Source organism: Anoplophora glabripennis, unplaced genomic scaffold (assembly GCF_000390285.2).
Source record: "Anoplophora glabripennis isolate ALB-LARVAE unplaced genomic scaffold, Agla_2.0 scaffold45, whole genome shotgun sequence".
In the NCBI taxonomy this organism is placed as follows: Eukaryota; Metazoa; Arthropoda; class Insecta; order Coleoptera; family Cerambycidae; genus Anoplophora; species Anoplophora glabripennis.
The window spans coordinates 798,653-822,058 of NW_019416437.1; the positions used below are offsets into that span (position 1 = coordinate 798,653).

The 23,406-nt window shown below is 32.1% G+C and overlaps 1 protein-coding gene across 1 annotated transcript in view; it reads left to right on the top strand.

Annotated features, from left to right (window-relative positions):
- The window catches only part of LOC108917091 (C3 and PZP-like alpha-2-macroglobulin domain-containing protein 8), a 195,207-nt gene that overhangs the window by 166,326 nt on the left and 5,475 nt on the right, over window positions 1-23,406 (top strand). The window contains exons 14-17 of the mRNA XM_018723528.1: window positions 5,397-5,618; window positions 7,403-7,616; window positions 18,402-18,559; window positions 21,966-22,066. Coding sequence (XP_018579044.1) covers window positions 5,397-5,618; window positions 7,403-7,616; window positions 18,402-18,559; window positions 21,966-22,066 — 695 coding nt within the window. The remainder of the gene's footprint in view (window positions 1-5,396; window positions 5,619-7,402; window positions 7,617-18,401; window positions 18,560-21,965; window positions 22,067-23,406) is intronic.

Consider the following 23,406-nt stretch of genomic DNA (forward strand, 5'->3'; position numbering starts at 1 on the left):
CGTCCAAGCACTTTTTTATACCAAAGTAAATGCGGAAGTAATGCTTCTATAATTACCTACCTTTGCGCAAAATATTTCATTGTTGTATTAAAAAGCTTACTGCGCTGCGTTGCGAACGGAACAGTAAAGGTCAATACACATTAAAACTCAAGCCACGCTCCGTTTAGTTGCTAAGGACACAACACTGACAGTCTTTGACAGTGGTATAAATTTCAGACAATACTTGAGCGGATCGTGATCTTAAATGCTTGTTAATAATAAAATAAAAATCTTGATCCTGAGCAAACTGTGAGCGTATCATGACCTCTGCGTCTAGTCTAATACAGAGAGATCGAAAATGATTGACCGGATTCTAAACGTACCCTGTCTCAATTGCTATCAAAACTGATTTCCGTTTGCTAAAATTACTTTTTTTTCTGTGCGATTTCATGGTGTTCTGTGGCGATTTCACAATTTGACGTTCTGTTCATTGGCGCACGGATATTATTTTGTAGATTTTGTTGTTACCTGATATATTTTGCGACATTATAATATAGTATTTTTCAATACTACAGTTAGAGAAGGTGGATATTATACGTGAGTAATTAATTTATTGCGTATGTTGTTAACCTAATCGGTTTTTTAATTTTAAGTTAAGAACATAGCATTTTCATTAGAACATGATATATTCTGGAGGCCTATTTTCGTAGTGGACAAAACAATGATAATGGTTGGAAATATTCGATGAATTCTTGTCATTTACAATTTCAAGAATAATTTCCAAATGATGAAATTGATTATGAAATTTTTTCGAGACACGTGAAGAGATTAGTGGAACGCTTCCATAACACTGGAAGTGTTTGTAGAGCAAAATCTCCGGGCAGAAAGTCTATTCTTACAGAGGAAGTCTTGGAAGATGTTGAAAACCGCTTACGAGCTAGTCCAACCAAATCATTACGTCAGTTATCTGCTCAAACAGGTAATAACAAATATTTATTCTAAAATTTGTATCATTATTCCTAAATTGTTTATAGGAATATCATATGGATCATGTCATAAAGCAGTAAAGAAGTTGCATTTTCATCCTTATAAAGTTAGTGTTGTGCAGGAACTACTTCCGTTAGATTTTGAAAAACGTGTGCAATACTGTAGTTGGTTTAATCTGAATGACGACGATATTCTAGATCTAAAATTTTTTTCTGATGACGCATGGTTTCATTTAAGTGGGTACGTAAACTCCCAAAATTATCGCTCTTTGAACATAGAATACCCTAATATTTTGCGTGCACCCTATTAAACTTGGTGTTTGGGTAGCTATGCCACGTAGAATCGGACCATATTTTTCCCGTGAAAATGTAACTGGGCAGGTATATCGGCAGCAAATATTGTTACCATTTTTTGAGGAACTTCACGACGATGAAATCCATCATGGATACTTTCAGCAAAAAGGCGCAACAGCTCACACCTCTAACGAGACTTTAGAGTTCATTAGAGGTATTATGATGATCGAATAATTAGTCGAGGTAGATGGACCACGTTCTCCTGACCTTACACCCCTAGACTATTATTTATTTGGTTTTTTAAAAATGCAGTATTTGCTCAAGGGTTACACACGATTGAAGAACTTCAAGAGGCAATTACAAACGAAATTTGGAGTACAGTATTACAGAAAATGTTTTACAGAATGTATTTAATAATATGAAAAGGAGAATTAATACCTGCTTGAACAACAATGGACATCATATTGAACATTTATTGTAAAAATATAGATATTTTTTAGTTATCCATATGGATTTTATGTAATTTTAAGATAAAATATTCAATAAAATGTCAAAAAATTCCAATTACTCTGTTATTACATATTGCATGTAACTGTTGTTTATTGCTCTCGGTCATATAGACAATCCTGCCGTCTAACATAATCAAGCACTTCCAACCGCTTGCATTTGCTTGAAGCAAACGTTTTTAAGACACTTTTGCTGAATTTCGACAGCTAACAAAAATGTTCAGCGTAAATTTTTAGGCTGGATCGCTTGCGCTGGATATTCAGAAGTGTGAAAGCAGTAGCTGCAAAATAGTCGTCTTATAAACATACAGCAGTTTGCTTCGATGAAAAACAGCAGGTTGCAGCTTGCAGCGTATCGCTGTATAGCTGAATCGTCTTAGATGTCAGGGATGTTGCCACAATAGTGCTTCTCTTTTAAAATTAACTCAAAACTTTTTAAAAACAAAATCAATGCAGCACTTAAAGTCGTTATTCAAAATTAGCTACATCAAACTTTGATTTAAACGTTTTTCTAATTGTAAATGAAATAAGAATTTTGAAGAAGTTACCAGTACGCTCACAATGCACTCTCCCAAAAAAAATCTTGGAGGCCAGCAATGTGTACTTTCAGTGAATTCTGGTGCAAATAGTATCCAGGAGATGTTTAAACATTTCTCGAACACTGATTTAGCTGCAATAGCAGGATGTTTGGAAATATTGGTACACGATAATTTAGAAAAACGCGTGAAACTGTGGGAGAATTGTTTACTGAATATAAAGGACTTATCGACAACGAAGTAATGGACGAGGGTCATTAAGCGCGGTTTTCGGCCCAATTGGAAAAATGTAAAAAATGTTTGTTTTTTATAGCTTAGAGCCAGACAAAATTCAATCGATTTTAGGCCAAACGGGCCCAGCCCAACCATCCACTACTCTACATACCCCCCAATAACCGACCCACATCCAAGTACTATGACAGATAGTAATGGCAGACAAATTACTTTTTACACATCCCCAGAACCAGTCAAGCAATATTCACTTGTTTTGGACTAAATGGATCCAACCCACTTTCCCCTACCCATGTCCAACTATTATGACAAGCAGTAATGTTACAAAAATAACTCTTTACACATTCCTAGACCAGACAAGAAATATTCAATTAATTTTGGCACAAAATTTCCAGTCCGAGCTTCAGTTTGCGTTTGCTTGACGGAGCTTCAGCATTGTTTTACCAGCTGGAGCTTCTGTTAGTGTTTGAGCTTCCATGTCTGAGCTTCAGTTTGAATTTCCCAGTCCAAGCTTCAGTTTGGGTTTACCTGATTGAACTTCAGTTTGAATTTAATGTCCGTGCTTCAGACTAGTTTTGGTAGCCTGAACTTCTTTTTGAGATACAGATTTCTTTTCTGAACCTCAGTTAGAGTTTCCCTGTCCGAGGATCAGATTTACATTGCCTGTCAGAGGTTCAGTTTGAGTTCTCTTGACCATGGTTTAATTACACTCTACCAGTCCATTATTCTGGTTGAGCTTGCCTGTCCGAGCCCTAGTTTGTGTTTAACTGAGCTTCAATTTGAGTTTTCTGTCATTCCTGCCTGTCACAATAGTTGAACGAGATTAGAATTATGGGGATGGGTACGAGAAGATGGGCGTTGGATCTGTTTGACCCATTAACGGGATATTGATTGTTTAACCCTATGTGTAAAAAAACATTTTTCTGTCATAGTAGTTGAATGTGGGTCGGTTATTGAGGGGTATGAAGGGTAGTGGATGGTGAGGGGTGGGTTCGTTTGGGCTAAAATCGATTGAATTTTAACAAAGTTTTGAATTTGTAAAATTTATTGAAAATGTGTTATTAACATTAAATAAATATGTGTTACAAAAAACTTCATATAATATAGCTAAGAAACTTGGAGCATACTACACATATTGGACAAGTATCCGTCTTTGGTTGGGGTTATATCTATAAGGATCATCGCAGCAGCTTCTGAACCCCCTGAGTAGTATGATATGAAGCCTTTGTGGTACCTCGAGTCTTCTTCTTCAATTCAATAAAATAATTATTTTATTTTCAAATAAATGAACTTCGTATAATTTGCCACGACAAATCCAAATTCGTCGTCAAAATTTATTTATCATTTTTCTAATGGTCGAAACATGCTTCACAAAGTCGGCCTTTTAACACAATTTTCAGCATTATCAACTGCAAAAATTGTATATTATAATTTCATAGCTTGAAATAATAGTTCAATTTCAGAAGAAAATGAAAAAAGAAACGCATTTCATAAAGTAAGTATCGAAATATTTTTTTATTACCCTATTCCCAAAATCTACATTATCTAAGTTGTTATTTGAGTCCTGGTTCATTTTTCTACGAGATATTTGATTTTGGTACACCCCGTCTCAAAATAGTCGTAGTAGTAATAGTGTGGGGCGCATGGAAGCTTTGTAAATGGTTTCGTGGGAAGTTTTCGAAACAACGGCGTTCCTCCGCATCTTCTGCTTCATGTGGAGTGTCGTCTGGGTTTCTTCGAACATGGGTATTCACTTTAACCGGTGTTGGCACCTCGCAGATACATTGGAGACGACTTCGTAGGTTAGATTCAAAAGTGGAATGAATTTTCGAATCCGCTGGAAACTTGGAATACGACATTAGCGTCTTCGAGATATTTTGAAAAAGAAAAGACATTATTTTTCTCATAAATCTGTAAATCTTTATTACAAAAGCTTTTGGCTTGTACATGTTCTTTTTATCTCAATGTTGCAGTCTCAAAAAACCTTCATCATATTCTTTTCAATTTTATTTTTTCTTATGGGCGCTATGTCAAACAACAAGAGCATTTTCTTTTGCAAAACTTTTAAACGATGAACGAAAATACATGAGAAAAAAAGACACTATGCTATGATAAAGTTTTTATATAGGTATCTGAAAAATTTGTAAAATAAAAAAAATTAAGCCACTTTGTTCAAAATATCTCTAAAATGGACCAAATAGAGCTAGTCTAAATGCGCTATTAAATTAGTAACATATCGATATAAAATTTTCATCATTTAACCATTTTTCTATCTCTTATAACTTCTCAGTTCCCAATACTTGCAAAAATAAGCTACCATATAAGTACTGTTATTAGTACCATTTGACAATATTCAAATAGACTGAGAAAGATCATAGAGTCTATGGCATGGGTGTAACAATGGTAACTTTTGTTCCTTAAGAATATTGTAACATAATTAAATGTGAATACATGTATACTGACGTATGTGCGCAAATTTTCTGTGTAAGGAATAGTGGATGTCTGCAGCAGTTCGAACCGTAACAGTCACCAATACTCATCAATAACCTATGCATGATAGACATCCTAACTAACCGTTTTATGGATTATTAGGTTATATTTAACTAACACAAAAATTAAAATATTGCTTACTGCTATTCCCAAAAGTTCGTCCTACTTATATTAAAAGTATCAGTGTAAATAAATACAATTTTCAAATAAATTGTATCGTTCTTCAGTAATTACTAAAACTCACATTTAGTTTATACGAAACTAAATTCAAACTTTTCTTTCAATAATGGCGTAAAATATTTCCTTTCGAAATTTTATAGGATTAAGTAGCTTTTTTTCTGGGTCTCTCAGATAACGTGATATATCTTTTGCAGAGAACTTAATCATTTCAACAATAGACAACTACAAGTACGAGTGGATAGCAGCACCCAGAAACCACCAGAGCATCATTATAGAAATGAAAGCGGGAAAATCTAAAAATATTGGACCTCTTCATATCGCCCTCGGAGAATCCCGTTCAAAAACAGATAAAATGTATAGGATATCTGTTGGAGATGCTGACAACAGTAATACGTATATTGGAAGGGGGAAGCATGGTACGTTGTAGCCGGTTAGAGTTCTATTTATCTGAAAATCTATTTATATCTTAAGTGAATGGAAGTAAGTGAAATAAATTTATAGTATCTAACATATGTCATACTTTTAACTGTTACCTAAATATATAAGAAAGGCAGGTTACACTATTTTTAATAGAAATTTCTAAACCTATTTCAAATTTATATTAGTCTGCTATAGATAAATTTAAATTGGAAGACGTTTAACTATTTGGAATACGCATACTTGATCAATAATTGATTCAATCGATAGTATTATAATTTCGTCCAAAAACCATTTTTGCTATTGAACTTACAATAGTTTAAAAACAGAGTGTTTTAGAGAACATTATCGTAGATCCGGAGTATTTTTCGTATACCTAAACTTCATCTATTGTCTTTTGTTTTCAAGATACAGAGAGTTAAAGTTGTTTTTTAACGAATATTTGTAAAACTAATAAAAAAAACATCGTGTTAAAATTTAGTAGAAGCATGTTTTGAGTGATCCTAAATAAAAATTTTCTGATATTTTTTTAATTCACAAAACCCTTGTCGAAATTCGCTAAATCGTCGGAGAAAGTACGCAAAGATTACAAATAGTTTCCTCAAGTTTTGATTTTTTATTCAGATAGACATGTGTGTAATTTGTACAGACTATAAAATAAAATCCTTATAATAATTGAAAACATATGTTTTCCTTTGTCAATTGTTTGCCTGACAATTATTTTTTACCTTTCTCGAAAACAGAAGTTTCGCAAATTGTGGCAGGAGCACATGTTTTCTGTAGGATTGCCTAAAAAGTACGAAATCCTAACCTCAAAAAAATTGTGACCGAAAATATTACAGCATAAATAAATGCCCTGTACAAGTTACTTCAAAAACCAATTCAAACAGATGGCAGAAGCATCACAAAATTAATATAACATGTTAATTTTTAATATATTAACAAAATTCACTAAAAAAAATTACTTTAACGCCCACAGAATAAATTTAATGCTCAAGTCAAGAAAATTATTTAATTTTTTAATATTCGATTACTTCTAGAATTTATGCGTCAAGGTTAAACTCTTTATGAACATGTCATGTCAAAAAAAATGTCTGTCTGGTTTAACAAAATTACAAAAACAAAAATCAAACTTAAAATGTCATAGTGTCCTTTAAAAAAATATATGGTAGGCCCAATATTTTAATTGTGCAAATATTGATGAAAAAAAGTACGTTCTAAAATATTTGCGTTGTACTTCAGCCATGGTCTTAGCCACTCATAATGTTTATTTAGTGCAGTGTTTCTTGTTTAAGATTAACTAATCAATGAACTTTTATATAAAAAAAAATTGCCTTATTTATTTTGAATTGCTTATTTTTAAATTTACGCCATATTTTATTTAGTAATGGGTAGAATTTAAAACAGAATACAAATTCACTACAGTAATATAGAAAGAGAGAGTAAAAAATTTCCGACAAACACTATTAACCTTAAAATCGCAACAGATGACTGAAAATCCACCAAAATGTTTTTTGCGATAAGGTTGGAGATATAGCGCAATACAAATCTTTATCCACAGCATAGGGTCATCTCAACTGATTGTGAAAAATTCTGTATTGCGATAATTTCGATTTTTCTGTATTAATTTCATACCCTGTAGGCTAAAAAAGAACAGTTGATTAAGGACTATTTGGTCTAAGCAATCTGCTATTAAGCTACGTCTCATGATGTCTTAAACATCTTGTATAACAATTATAACAGACACCTCGATTATCTTCCCCATTGCCTTGTCTTTTTGCAGGATATGGCGTCCAACTGACAAGCATCGAAACGCCGGGGATCCTGTCGGAGGATGAGTGGAAAACGTTCTGGGTGACATGGGAGAGAAACACGATATGCTTCGGCAATGGTTCGGTGCCTCATAATAACACTCTGCTCAAGTGGAGGATGGACAAAAAGATTAAGATTCAACAGATAGGGTTCGCATCGTCCTGGGGCACGCCGGCAGAATTCAGGTAACAGGTCCCTTTTTAGCCCAACAATGCTTTTAGAATAAAAAATATGAGGGATTATGAAATATTGCCTTGCATTCAACTGAATACCAATTATGTTTTAGTTGTAAGAAACGGTAAAAAAGTGGACCTCCTGAACTCAATTATTATTAAAACAGTTTTTTGTGGAAAATTCAAATATGTAGCCTATTTGCTGTGGCAATGAGCGCATTTGATTTTTAAATTTGTCTAGTTCATTCTTCTGATTACGTTGATCTGTCAAATATTGACAGATTTTTTAGTTATGTCGAAGTACACATTTATTCACTTTTTCTAAGCATACTTGAGCAACAAAATCGAACTATTACTGCAAACGAAATTTTGACAGTTCAGTTAAATTTTCTATTTTCCTAGACAACAACTTTCAGAAAATTAAAAATGCGTTTTCACTTGAAGCAAAGTCTGATATTCTTCGAGTTAATAAGTTGCATAAATCGGTCTTCTTCGTGTGAAAAAATCATAACACACGATACATGGAAATTAAAGTTGAAGACTGTACAGTGTGATTCACTATATTTTGACTACCCCATTAACATTTTTGTTTTTAGAGTTATAAAAAAATATGAAACACAAAAGTTGCACAATTTTTTATGAATTTTTCAAAAATGATAGTAACGTTCTCTGTCGAGCATAGTCATATAGAGTATGTTGGTTCCATCTCAAACAATAAGCGAGTTACTATTAAAAAAAGAAAAGAAGGTTTTTTTTATTAAGAAAATAAGATATCTTGTAATTGTTAGACTTCTTTGAAGCATTTCTGTATTTTTTCCAATTACGTAAAAATTAAAATGGGTTACACAGAAGCAGAAAATTGAAATATTATACGAATTAACATAGAGTAAAGATCTTCTCCATACTCTACTTTAATTCCTAATATTATCTACTTCTGTGTAACCTATTTTAATTAAATAATAATACAAACTGTCAATCAATAACAATGTTATCATGGCATTACCTGTCACTATCATGGCCTACCATATAACATTATCCATAAGTAATTAGGCCTCTCGCGGCCTAATTAGTGAGATTTAGTTAGAATACCTATACGCATTTTGGACCATATCAATATCCGATATGTCAAAATACATTACTAAATCTGTAAATCCTTACATAATTTGAAAAAGGCAGAAGTGTCTGAAAGAGGTCTAACAATTACAAAATATCTTATTTTCTTAAACTTTCTTTTCTTTTTTTAATAGTATCTCGCTTATTGTTAGAGATGGACTCAACAAACGCTATATGACTATGATCTACAGAGAACGTTCTATCCAAATATGTAAAAATATACAGGGTGTTCCATTTAAATTAACAAAGTTAACATCCGCGACCATTTTGTTTGGACTTCTATGATTTCCAAATATCAGTTTCGAAAAATTAATAAAAAACCTTACAACTTTGCTATTTTACATTTGTTTATAACTCTTAAAACAAAAAGTTAAAGGGGGGTCAAAATATAGTAAATCACCCTGTACATAATCTGATTTATTTTATAAAGTATAATCACAGTCTAATCGCCTGATTATTTAATCAAGCCTTAATCGAGACTCAAAGTGTTGGGCTTTAGTGTTTTAATTAGGATAATTTTGACATTTTCATCTCTGAAAACAAAAATTACATTTTCGTCGAAAGAGAAGAAAATTTTACTCATATCGATTGAACTGTGCGAAAATCCTTACTTTCGCATATTTAGGTACAAATAAACTTTGATTTAACTTAACAATTTACTTTTCCCATTAAAACTCACTATTTATAAAATGTTATATTTTAATAACAAATTATTTTTAACATTGGCTGAGACTGAGTATATCTGCTTGCCAAATAAAGTGTTTTTATTTTCATCACATTGTACAGATGAATATATTCACAAATTTCAAATTGTTGGAGGTTTCACATATTTTTAGGATATAATAGTTTATGTACTAATTTTACTCTAAAACGATGCGCCCTATTGAAGTAATATAAGAGTACTTTATTACTGTAAAACGCTAAAATTTCATTATTTTATTTTGTACGATTTAGGAGACATCTGTAACCCCATTTCATTTAAACTGTTTCTTTAGTCTTGACAGGGGCTCTTAAAATATTGAATGCTAATTTCGGGGCGCCTTATATAAAAAACTAGGTTTTATTACGCATTCAGTAGTCGATTTTCCGTAGAAATTCGTACAGTAAAATTAAATTTATAACGAAAATATGAGAAAACGTAAAATTTCAGTAGGAAACGGATAAATGTACCCAACAAAAACGTCGACTAATAGCTTGGAAACAGATAGCCGCGAGTAAGTAGATGGATAAAGTGCGCACCGTGACTTGAATGTCGAAACGCGTTCTTTTTAAACTTTCCACTAAAGGATTAATGGATCAAACAGTACACATTTGCCCTCGCAGCATTGCTGGAACCGAAGCAAATTGGTCCCTGCTACTGAAACGTGGCAAAAACAATTCGTTTACTATTTGCGAATGAAATTAAAGAGGACAAGCTTTCTGCCTGTAATTGGATACATGTGGGGCACGTTTCCTTGCTAAATTCCTCAGTGGTGTGGAATCGACGTAAATTTGCAAAAAATTTGTCACGAAAGTGTTCGTCTTTACATACAACTTTAGAAGTTCACCATCCGAGGCTAAGAAGCTCAATTGTATATATTACTCATCCAATTAGGAAAATGTTCTTAGCAAAAAGTATAAAATATACGCTGTAATAACTCTGGGTATAATTTATTTGAATATTTCGCGTGCCTTTGATAAAATACAAATACGTAAAAATTGTTCTCTAAGCTGTAATACAGTAGTGTGCGTGGAAAATTACTATCATGGTTAGAATATTTTCTTAGTAACAATCAATTTGCAGTGCGGGTTGTTGACTGTCACTCTGAGAAACGAGATATTTTAAATAGTGTGCCCCAGGGGTCAGTGTTGGGTCCTATCTTATTTCTTGTTTATGTATTGGACCTTACGAAGAACTGTGCATCTGGATCGCTTTCCCATGTCGACGACTTGAAACTTTTCGCATCACCTTTGACTTTACAAAATGACCTTGATCTCATTAATCGTTAGTGCTTAGAATGGTTACTACCTCTTAATTGCTCTAAATGGTGTGTGACAAACAGTCCTAAATTATATTACACAACTTAAGGTCGTAACTTCAATGCTGTGTCACAGTATAACGATCTTGGCGTTATACTGCATACATGGATCCATTGTCGTGATCCATGTATGCAAAATTGTAAGAAAATGTAACCAGTTAATTTATATGATACGTAGATTTTTTCAAGGTCTTAAGACGGTTACTTTTCTCAAGTTTTATAATACATATATTCCCTACGCATCTTGAATTCTATGGTGTCTTGCTCTAAAGTAAGACATTCATCAATTAGAAGGTGTCCAAAGCATCTTCCTTACAAAACATTTCTCACACGCCTATATCTGCAGTCTCTAAAAGATATGAGAATAGGTGTAGATCTCATAATGACACACAGGGTAAACAATAAAATCTACTATCCAGATGAAATCTTCGGCTATAACAGATATGTGAGATTACCAGGTCATGATTTAAAATTATAGATCACACCCGTACAAGACAGTATTTCTTGCTGAAACGTGTGTTTAACATGTAGAACTCACTACTGAAAAATGTTATATCAGCGCTTTCGATCAATTCTTTCAAATTTAGACTTAATCATTATCTGAATTTGGCTCATAGGTTACTTTATTTTTAATAGTTATTAATTTTGTTTTAAATGTTTCATTTATTCAACTATTGTATATTAAGTTCTCGTTGTATTTATAATCATATTTATCTATACAGGGTGTCCCATTAATATTGCGAAAAAAGGGGGAGTTTCCTTGACCAAAAATAAAAAAGAAAGTTGGTATAAACCTATGCCCGAAAATGCTTCGTTTCGGAGATACAGGGTATTCAGAGAAATTTAGAGAAAATACAAGGTTTTTACTAATATCTGGAGAACCGTAATTCTGATTTTTTTGAAATTTGGTATGTTTGTTTATAAAAAGGGTAGACGTCTTCTGACGTAATTTGATTTATTTTATCTATTCCAGCGGCGTTCGGGGACTCACTCCTGTTAATATTAATAAGTAAACATATGAGACGTCACTGCTTTGTCTTAGGTGTCATATTTTTTCCTAATTATGCGATTAAAATACAACTTTTTTGTCTCTTTACTTTTTTTTATATGTTGCTTCGTTTTCGAGCAAAAAATTAATAACCTTTCATATGCACATTCTTAAGGGAAGTAGAAAACAAAAATAGAAATTCAATGTTTTAGTTATTTACTAATCAACTTTAACAATACATTTGAAGGAAAAACAATGTAACAAGCTGAGAAACAATAACTCACTAAATAATATTTTTTTAAATAATGAATATTAATAGAAACATAAGAAAAAATATTTAACAAACAGCAATGATATGAAAAATGCTTTACATACACAGGCGTTACAACAGTTGTTGAAAATGTGCACCTTCAATTCTAATACAGGCATCTATCGTACGACACATTGATTGGCGAACCCGTTCAAATATTCCAGCTGTGTGTCTAATTGTCGTCTATGGTTTGCACTGGAGTCGTATAAACCAAATGTTTGAGGTGACCCCAAAGGAAAGAAATCCAACGAATTTAAGTCGGGAGACCTCGGGGGCCAGGGTTGTGTGCCTCCTCGACCTATCCAGCGATTTGGATAGATATTGTTCAAATATTCACGTGCAGCTAAACTGAAATGGGGTGGAGCACCATAGTGCATAAAATACATTTGCAACCTTAATGGCAATGGGATGTCTTCCAAAAGTACAGGCAATTCATCCTCAATAAAACGACGATAAAAATCTCCAGTGAGCCTCGGTGGTAAAGAAAATGGGCCTATTAAGTGGCTCCCACAATTCCGACCCATACATTAAGTGAAAACTGGTGTTGATGACGGCCTTCTAATACTGCATTTGGGTTCTCGTCCGCCCATACATGATTATTATGGAAGTTTGTTGTCAATAGTGGGAAAATTAGAGGCCAAATTTCAAAGAAAAACACCAAATTTTCTCAATTGTCGACGTTTCGTCACTTATCATTGACATTTTATAGTGTCCTGAGGATGTTACGATAAGTGACGAAACGTCGACAATTGAGAAAATTTGGTGTTTTTCTTTGAAATTTGGCCTCTAATTTTCCCACTATTGACAACAAACTGAATAAAAATAAGGCTACCAATATCATTAGTTAGAATATTATTATGGAAGTTCATTATGGCTTTTCTAGAAAAGTTCGCCTCATCCGTGAATAGTACTACTGCTAAAAATTAAGGATTTCCCACAATTTTTTGTTGTATCCATCGGCATAAATCTAATCTTAACGGAAAATCGGTCGGTAAAAGTGCCTGAACCCTTTGGATGTGATAAGGGTATAGAAGATTATTTTTTAAAATCCTGAAAATTGTAAAACGACTTGCATTTAAGTTTCTAGCAATCTGTCTGGTACTTGTTGTTGTAGTGTCCTCAATTTCATGAAGTACATCTTCCTCCAATTGTAGGGTTATTGCTATGCGGGATCGCCCGTTTCCTGCGGTAAGTTTTCGAAGACTTTCAGTTACACTAAGACGTTGATGAAGACGGGTGAAGATAGTATGATGAGTAGTATTAGGGTATTTCTGCCTGGCGCCTAATGCATTACCGTTGGCAAGGCCATAAAGAAAATGTATATCGCACATTCCACTATTTGTGTAATTCATTTTGACAAGCAGGAATTAACAACTACACAATTCAAGTACTTATTAAAATCACACACTTAAGCTATTAATTTTTTGCTCGAAAACGAAGCAAGATATCAAAAAAAGTAAAGAGACAAAAAAGTTGTATTTTTTATCGCATAAATAGAAAATCATGTGACACCTAAGAGAAAGCAGTGACGTCTCATATGTTTACTTATTAATATCAACAGGAGTGAGTCCCCGGACGCCGCTGGAATAGATAAAATAAAGCAAATTACGTCAGAAGACGTCTACCTTTTTTATAAACAAACATACCAAATTTCGAAAAAATCGTAATTAGGGTTCTCCAGATATTAGTAAAAACCTTGTATTTTCTCTAAATTTCAACACCCTGTATCTCCGAAACGAAGCATTTTCGGACATAGGTTTATAGGAACTCTCTTTCTCAATTTTGGTCAAGGAAACTCCCCCTGTTTTTTTTTGCAATATTAATGGGCCACCATGTATATTGTAACTGAGTGTAATAAACTTGAGCTTCCACTTTAGCCACCAGTATAACAATATCAATACCAACTAGGACATCCCTCTAAAATTTCTGAGGACGCACAATTTGAATTAATTTTTTTTTTTTCGTGCCTACATATACTTGCTGACCAGTCCGTGGCATATTGAGATTTTCTTGGGAACGCTTTATGGGAAAGTTACTCCAGATTTTTTTTTATTATAAATTTGTCTACGTATGCCTTAATCGCCATTAAGGCATACGTATGCCCTATATCTCAAATGTATAATGCAGAATATTTTTTTGGTTGAGAACTACTGGTTTACATGTTTAATCAAAAATATACTTATTTGGCCACTACTATTCCTGTATATTAAGTCCTTGAATTAATAAACTCGTTCTTCCGTTAAGATAAAATAATTTTACTTACTTAATAATAATTATAACATGCTTCTATACGAGTAAATATTTATTTGCATACATAAACATAGTATAATTTTAAATTAATCTCGATTTTTCTAAATGGTTGTTGATCAATTACATGAAATTAACTGAGATCTCAGCTAATCTCAGCGACTCTGAATGCTGATTGGTCAATTAAGTGATATTAACTAAGATCTCAGGTAAATAAAACATGGTTAATATACAGTGACGTATCTCTCGACTTCCATGCCAGGGACAGTGGAAAAATTTAGGTACAAAGTATTGAAAAAAAATACCTATAATTGGGTAGTTTTATTTTAAGTACTATTGAAATATAGGGAAAATTTAGTCAACATTATTTTTTATAGTAATAGTCCATTCTACTGCTTTTGTCCAAGATAAACTGTTCAATTACTTTTTCATTAAAGTTTGGTATTTCTCACACCATTGATTTTTCCAAGTGCTACAATCAATTTAAACTTTTACAATTTTTAAAAAAACACACGAGAAACAATATGTACGTAACAAAATTTTACACCACACCTGAACAAATTACGTTTATTTAGAAAAAAGAGCGGTGCATAGCTATTATTTGATTACAATAAAACCGAAACTTTGTACGCGGAGTGCAAATGGCTCCATCTGTCTGACTCCCAACTCTGCCATTCAAATGGCTACAGTAGGAAGCGACTTGCTATATTACAGGTACTTTGTTGCACTACTGCCACCCACGGAGGGCGAAGGCAATGTTTTAATTGTCAGTGTTGCGTGCGTGAAACAAACGGCCGCATAACGGCTGGATCGTTCGTCGGTTGTCTCACCTATGACACACTGATGAGGACTAATAAGTCCGAAACCGGTCTGTGCCCGGTGGGTTAAACTGACGAACGATCCTAGCTGTTGCACTAGGTGTTGCGAGTATAATTGCGCTACTCCCACTCCGCCTTTTACTGCTCCGCGATGATAACCATGACCACCATTGTAAACACTTCGCACATGTAAAGGCGAGCTATGAGAAATCCATGCATTCATAATTTTGCAAGTCGAGTAAAATTGACTGCACCTTAAAAATTTAATGTGTTTCATAAGGCTAATCTATTTATTTATCTAGATAACATTCTAAACTAAAATTTAAATTTTTTTGCTATGAAAATTTCTAGTGGCCAACTTTGAGGAGATTCACTATTTTTTTAAGAAAATGAAATTACTTTTACCGATGGCAAAAATAGATTCATGGCGTGTTCTTGCAAATATTTAAATTTATTGCCATTCATTATTCCTGTTTTTTAATTCAGTTCCAAGGAGTATAATTTTGTAAAAGATATTTATGACTGGACCCATTTTTCGTGAGAATATTCAGTTGCCTTCCCCAAGGATTATATCCCATTATTTGCAAATATCGAGCAGTGCCTTGTTAATGTTGCCTTCTTTATGGAAATATGAAACCAATTATTTACGCGTTGTTGTTCAAATCAATCCACCCGTCAGTAGGACGACACCACCGCGCTCCCCCTTATTTTGGTCCTGCTAGATTGATGATGCGGTGAACTCTGATACGGCTGACTCTCTCCAAGTAGTTACATCGATCTCGCTAATACTACTACTACGGATGCCAAACCCAACTACGTCCCTTAGAGGGTATATGAGTTTGTCCTACATTGGCAACGATCTATATTAGAAACCTACAACAATAAAACTACTGTGCTTATAAAATAGCTGAATAGGCTTCTTATACGGAGTGTTATCACTTTTAGAGATTACCAAAATTATCATGAACATGGATCCGAAAATATTTTGTTTGTAAATTAAATTAAATTAAAATCTACATTAAATTATCATGAACATGGATCCGAAAATATTTTGTTTCTAAATTAAATTAAATTAAAATCTACATTAAATTAGTTTATTTAACATTTGCTAAATAACCCAAAAAATTAAGACTGAGAGTTGTATCTAGACTATTAAAGAAGATGGATTCTTGTTTAATTTTGATAAATTGAACTATTTCCGAGAGGTTTAGGTTCACATATAAGCAAGGGCGTAGCCAGTACTTTTTCCAGAGGGGAGCAATAAAAAATATGTAATATAAACTACTTATTAAAATGCTATTAAAATCAATCGAAATATTTTTTAAAGTTTTATTATTATTAAAATTTAAAATTAATTTATATTTATGTTGGGGAATGTGACAAATAACAACACATGCTCAAAATTATCATATTTCCCAAATTAAAATTATTTTATCTTAAATTAAAATAATTTTTTTTATCAATTATTGTTTTTAAAAAATTATTATTTATTTTTTAAATGTAAAAGTCAGTTGGAATTTTTAAAATAATTTATTTTTACTGGCTTTTTATATTTTTTCCTTCATTAATGAACCAGGGGGTGCAAGCGCCCCAGTCTGCCCCACCGTAGCTACGCCTATGCATTTAAGGACGGATTTGTAAACTTTCATAACGTCGACCTCAAATGTGTTGAAATTTCAAACATTTTGAACAATTTCCAATTTAATACATATGCAATCGGTATTGAATTTTTTTTATTAAGCAACAAACGCGCTGTTGTTTGCAAATTGTAAACTTGAATTTCTCGAAAACGTTTAAATTTATCAAAATTAAACAAGTGCACCTTTTTTGACTGAATAAACTAAAGATTAATATTTTTCGAAAATGAAAAAAAAAATGTGTAAAATTAAAATGTTGAGGATGAAATAATGATTGTTGAACATTAATATATTAATACTATTTAAATTGCTCTGATGTCCTGTCTATGTTTAGAATGTGAAATAGCTATCTCAACTTTTAAGATATAACCACATCTTTAACCATATCAATTTTTTCTTAATTCATATATATGCTTTTTCATAATACCATACAAAAACTTGAATTTTTCGCATTTCATCACATTAACGTGGCAGTTTGTTTTTAATCCATTGAATTCCGTCACATCAGACCAAGCGTGAAGATAATCGGAAGTAGGCGCTTTTCAAAGTCGGAGATTTACTGTTTGAACTGAACAGCGGTAGCTAACCTCTGCTGCCTGTCGGAAACGTTCGGAACATGGTGCAATTCTGCTTAAATTTAAACTGTTCACGGTTTAATTTTGTTGCTATTTTATTTATTTTTGATTAATTTAATAATTCTAGCACCGATTCGCTGTTGAAGTGGCTGAATAAGAAAAAAGAGCAGAATATACCGTATTTCTGTAAAAACCTGTTTTAATATAAGTGCGTTCCTATCTACTATACGTAGTAACAGTAGCACAATTTAGCTACACTAAGTCAGTGTCAGAGGTCATTAATACTGAGATTCACAAATTCACATTGCTTAAAAAAATAGTGATACAAAATTATTTGAATATGGTGACTTTAAAATAACACGTCGTTGTCATAGAGAAGTAAGCTGTTTTCACTCATTTATTTTATATTAATTTCGCTGTCTAATTGATTTAAAAATATATATTTTTTTCAATTAGTAGCGTATCTACGTACCAATATTAGTATTTCCAAACACTTGCTATTAAATAACTGACCGCCCACTTAAATTTACATCCTGTATAGTTTTGTAATAAAATTATGTATTTTTGTGTAATTGTTGTTTAATTTAAAACAGCTTTTGATCTACCTTAAATATGAAATTATGTATTAAAGTCGGAAATAATTATCCAAAATAATTTTATATGCACTTACAACCAATTGTAGATTCAGAATTTATTTGGAATTCCATAACGGATATAGACAGCAATAACTGACCTATTTTAATTGTTATAATTTCACTGTATTCATTTTTCTAAGAAATAATAATGTGAATTTTACAAGTACCAGAAATTTGTCTATCAGTTTTGTGGTACAGTCTAATATAAATGGTTATTTGACTACAGAGAACTTAGACTTACTTAATTCAATAAATTTCGAAAAGATTTAAAAAAATTTTTGACATTCTTCACAACGCTTTTCGAAGTTTTGGCGGAGGAGCTAGTATTAAAACTGAAGCACATCCGTGCTCAGAATTTGCTAACGTCAATATTTCTAGACTTTTAAAAGTGTATGCGTCTACCACTATGCGATATCGTAAAAGGATTTCAAGGATTTAGTTAAATTCTGTTCGCAGGATATGGAACTTCAACGAAGAATCCGGCTTTTCCCAAGTGCTCCATCTAGACACACCGAAATCAGTCGTGCCGGGCTCTGAATGGGGTGAATTGCTGGTCGCAGGGGGCTTGGCTTTGCCGGCCATAAACAAAAGGATCGAAGGCGGCGGCTTGACAGGTAAACTAGATAAATATTATATGAAGAAAATCTGTAAAAGGTAGACGTCGTCAAATATTTACAGGCTTAGTTCCCTGGGAGCTAATAAATTCTGGCTTAAAAAGAGTCGATTACATAATAGTCGGTTTTTGTTCTAGGCTATATATTTTCTAGAAATTCTTAGCAGGCCGATACCGTAGCACAGTTTATTTGCTATTTATGTCGCGGTTTGTTATAAATGTCGTCGGTTTCTTTTCTTCAAAAATTTTATTTAGTTAAGAATGAACCAACGTTTAAACAAAGTGCGTTATGCGTAGTTTGACGTAGTTTTAATACATATGAAATGATAGTATTCCATTTCTATGTCCAAAATTATATTCAAAATGTACATTTGGTGAAGAGCCAAAACCAAACTTGGTGGTATTTTTCAAAATAAGTTCATTTCATTTGCTTAATCGGAAAAGATCTTAATTAATTTATTTGGTACTTTTTGGCGCAAATACAAAATTAAAGCACTAAAAACTTTGTATTTTATTCAAGACTTGATTCAAAGTTTGACTTGAAATCATGTAAAGTAATAGTGAATCAAGTAGTTATGTTTCAAGTACCTCAAAAATCAAGTAGTATTTCAAGATTACTTGATATTTTATTTATTTCATATAGCAGTTAGGTTTATGAAAATAAGGTTTATATTTACAGAAATTGAATCGAATTTTAATCTTGATGTCTTTGTTCTGATATGAAGTGTTAATTGTGAACTTTTTAATTTTTCTTTAATAAACTAAAATATATGACTTCTAATACATGCGGTGCTTATTGTGTTACGAATATGTTAGCAAAATAGCTCTGAAAAACTATATTTCTTAAGGAAGGGAAGATACTAGTGTTGATAAAAAATATTTGGTTACTGATTGAAAAATACTTTCTGTCTTTTTAAACAAATGGTGATTTTAGTAAAACTACACTTTTTTACTACTGTTTATGGGTATAAAATTGTAATTTTTTTGACATTTTCAAAAGTTTGAGATGATTCTCTTAGATCACACCGCTAATATTTAAATAGAATAAAAAAAGGAAGTTGGTGAAAAGAGACATTAATAATTGTATAAAAAAATATTTTTTATTCTCTAGACTCTAGACCATATTATTTCTTCATGTTCTCATATTACATATAGATACTTATAATACAAAAAACTATATGTGCAGTGAACCTTAATTAAATGTTACAGATTTTCAGTTTATAAAAGTGACAAAGTAAAATAGGTACAACAAATCGAAAAAACATCGTCCACGTACCTTATTTTTCCTTAATATTGCCGATGTTTTTTTTTTTATTTTGACAGCATCTAGATTGGAAAGCAATAACATTTGATTAAGACATACATAGATATCGTGCATAATTATTTATTTGTAACTCTTTTATTACTGTTATTATTTAAGGAAGCATTTCTGTCACGTGAGACAGAAAAACAATTAAATAACCTTTTGTATCAAAAGTATGTCAAGTAATAATCACCAATTTACACATATCACAGTTAACTTTACAAAATCCCCTATTTTCGTCCTCATAACTCAAATGGGTTTAAAAATAAATTTAACAATGTTTTTATTTTGTTGTTACACCTTCCATAGATATACGATATCATATAATATTTATTCTGTTCTTACTTACATCGTTAATGAAAATGTTCAATTAACAACTATCAAAATTTAAGAAATGATTTGAGACATAACATAATACTTTATCAAAATAAATTCTTACCGAATTTCTTTCAACTTTTCGTTATTTCAGTGAATAATAGATATGCCAACAAATTTTCTAATATTCTAAGCGTTGTAAAATGTTTATATTTGAGCAAATTTTTTTTGTGGAAATACCAAATTTTCAAAAATAAAGCAGGATTCGTAAAAAATATAATATTAGATAATCTACTCAGAAAAAATTATTTGTAGAACTTTTGAAAATAAAAATTATTCTCAAACAACAACAAAATGTTATGCATACATTAACGTTTCCAATTTCTTTTAATTTTTTCGGATAAACCACGAATATAAAGTATTATTCGTGTTTTTCTGAAAGAATAAAAAGAGTTTGTAATAGGTTTAATATTAGGAGAGTTTTTGAAGCATAGGTTACAGATAATTTTATTAAAAACTCAACAGCAAAATGAGATGAAAAATTGTGGAAATTGCATTTACAGTATTTCAAATAATTTCTCAAATTTTGATAATTATTTCTTAAATATTCTCAACGGCGAACTAAGTAAGAATAAAATAAATATTATGCGATAGCTTTTAATACCTATATATCCTTGGACGCTTCGAATGCACATGCCATGGAAGTGTCAGAAACAGCAGCACCGACAGCAATAACAACGACAATAGTAGAAGTAAGAACAACATCGGCAACAGCAACAACAACAATAAAAGCAACAGCGACAACAACTACAACAGCAACGGCGACAACTACAACAACAACAACATCAGTAACAACAACAGTAGCAGCAGGAACAACGACAGTAATAACAACTACAACAACAGCACTAGCAACAACAACAACAATAACAACAACAAATTCATCAACAACAACAACAAAATCAAATAGAATAACACAACAATAGTAACAGCAACAACCACAATAACAGCACCAGCCGTCGAACGTAGGCGTTCTTATTGCCAGATCCTTTGTGAAAGTATAGCTTAGTAAAAGCGTTTTCGAATTCGATAACAGTAGCAACAGCAAGAGCAGTAACAGCAACAATAACAACTATAGTAGCAGCATCGACGACAACAACAACAACAACCCCAACAATAACATTAATAACAACAAAAATATTAAAAACAACAACAGCATCATCAATAACAACAACAGCAACTACGACTATGAAAGGTAGAAAATAAAACAAAAATGGTTACTTTTGACTTTAAGTCAATTTAAGTCTTGATAACGACAACTGTAAGGTTTTCGAAACTTTGACTGTGCATGTCACATATTGTAGTACTTATCGTGTAATAGAACAAAATTTCCCACTATCTCAATGTGAGGTACATCTAGTAAAGCAAGACTAAATTTATAAAATCAACCCCTTGACTGATTCATTATCCCAAGCGTTTATTTATTTAAAAAACCTGTTTTCAGTGTGGCAAGAATACCCAATTAAACAAAAATAGAGGCCTTTCTGATTTAAGCCCTCCATGTCTCTGTAATAAATAGTTTTCATTAATGTGGTAAATATTTAAATTAATGTCTCTTTATGGGTCCCTAGAATAATGAACTCAAAGAAAGAAAAGTTTTGCCTCAGCACAAACACTTGAAAGGCATTTAAGAGAAAACTTACGCAGCAAATCACCCCCCGTTCTAGGGGCGTTTAACCATGCATCACGGCAGTTGTCCTCGCCACATATTACAAAGTTGCTAACCTTTCAGGTGCCCTGGCATCCTTGAGCCCTCTCCTCACCTTGCAACACCTTGGAAGAAGAGCTAACGAGACCGAACGCCTACAAGTTCTGCAAACTTTACCTGGAAGCGTAAGTAATGTAGTGGGAAGTTATAAGATTTAATCGGTTGGTTTTACAGTTGCGATTTCGAGAGCTCAGCTAGATTACTAAATGTAAACGTGGCACCGAGATAGAGCAAACAAACACTTGAAAATAGAGTTAATATTATTATTTCACTTTGTTTAAACGGATGAAAGCCCTGGTCGATACTTAGAAATATGAATCAACTATGAAAAAAATTAAATTAAATTTAGTTCTTCCAATTGTTTGGTTATTAATTACTTTTAAATTATCTTAAATCGTCTTTTTGTGAACGTTTTTGTGGTATATTGCAAATATTTTCAAATTTTATATAAATTAGAACTTGACAAGAATAAAACGCATCAGCGGATTTGTCTTTCTAGTTCCTATACAAAACGAATCTCTAAGTTTGAATAAATTAACTTTATCAAATACAAAATCTTTAAAGAAAAGCTGAGACACATCGATTAGTATTATAAGTCTGCCATTTTTTTATTTAAAAAAATATACAGGCTATCCCAGCTAGGGGACTAATTTTTTTAAATTACGGTCCCAATTTTTTTCTTTTTTCAAATATTTAATCGCAATCGTTCCCAAAATACAGCAAGTAAATATTATTTTTCACCATTGTATGTTTAAAAATTTGGTTTCAAATTGGCAATTTCGAATAAATCAATAAAAATTATAGTAACAGAACGTTTTGGAAGCAAATTGATTATACTACGCACATTTTTTTTAAGACACAGGAATTTTAAAAACTTTAACTTGCTGCGTCTTGAGGATGTTTGGAATAAATGTTTGATTTTTATTAGTGAATAAGTAACTTTACAATTCCTTCAAAAAAGCACAAAAACTAGATTCCATTTAAAAAAATTGTCTCCTAGTTTGGACCCCCTGTATATGGTCTTACTGATAAAAAAAGAGCACAACTTATAATAATAACCTACGTGTACTAACGTGTTTGAATTTTGTTTTGTGTAACATATTGAATTTATTCCAAGTTAGTGATTCCTACTGTATATTAAAAGACCTGTTTTAGGTTCATTTTGAACTTCACTTTTTCGTGTTATTCTCCGAACATTTTCCTTTTTATAAGAGATTCGATACGATGCCGAAGATCGGCAATGACAAAATAGACGGCTTTGAAAAATAGTGCCAACATTTTGTCAAGAAATATTCAAAAAACATTTTATAAAAAAGTATAAATCAATATCTCATTCAAAACTATATGAAAGTACCTTCTGTATTTTCTATTTCTATTTAAAATAAAGGCTATTAAAAAATATGAAAGAAAAAAAATAAACCAACTTAATAAAGATATGTTAGCGAGTAATATAAACACAGAAAAT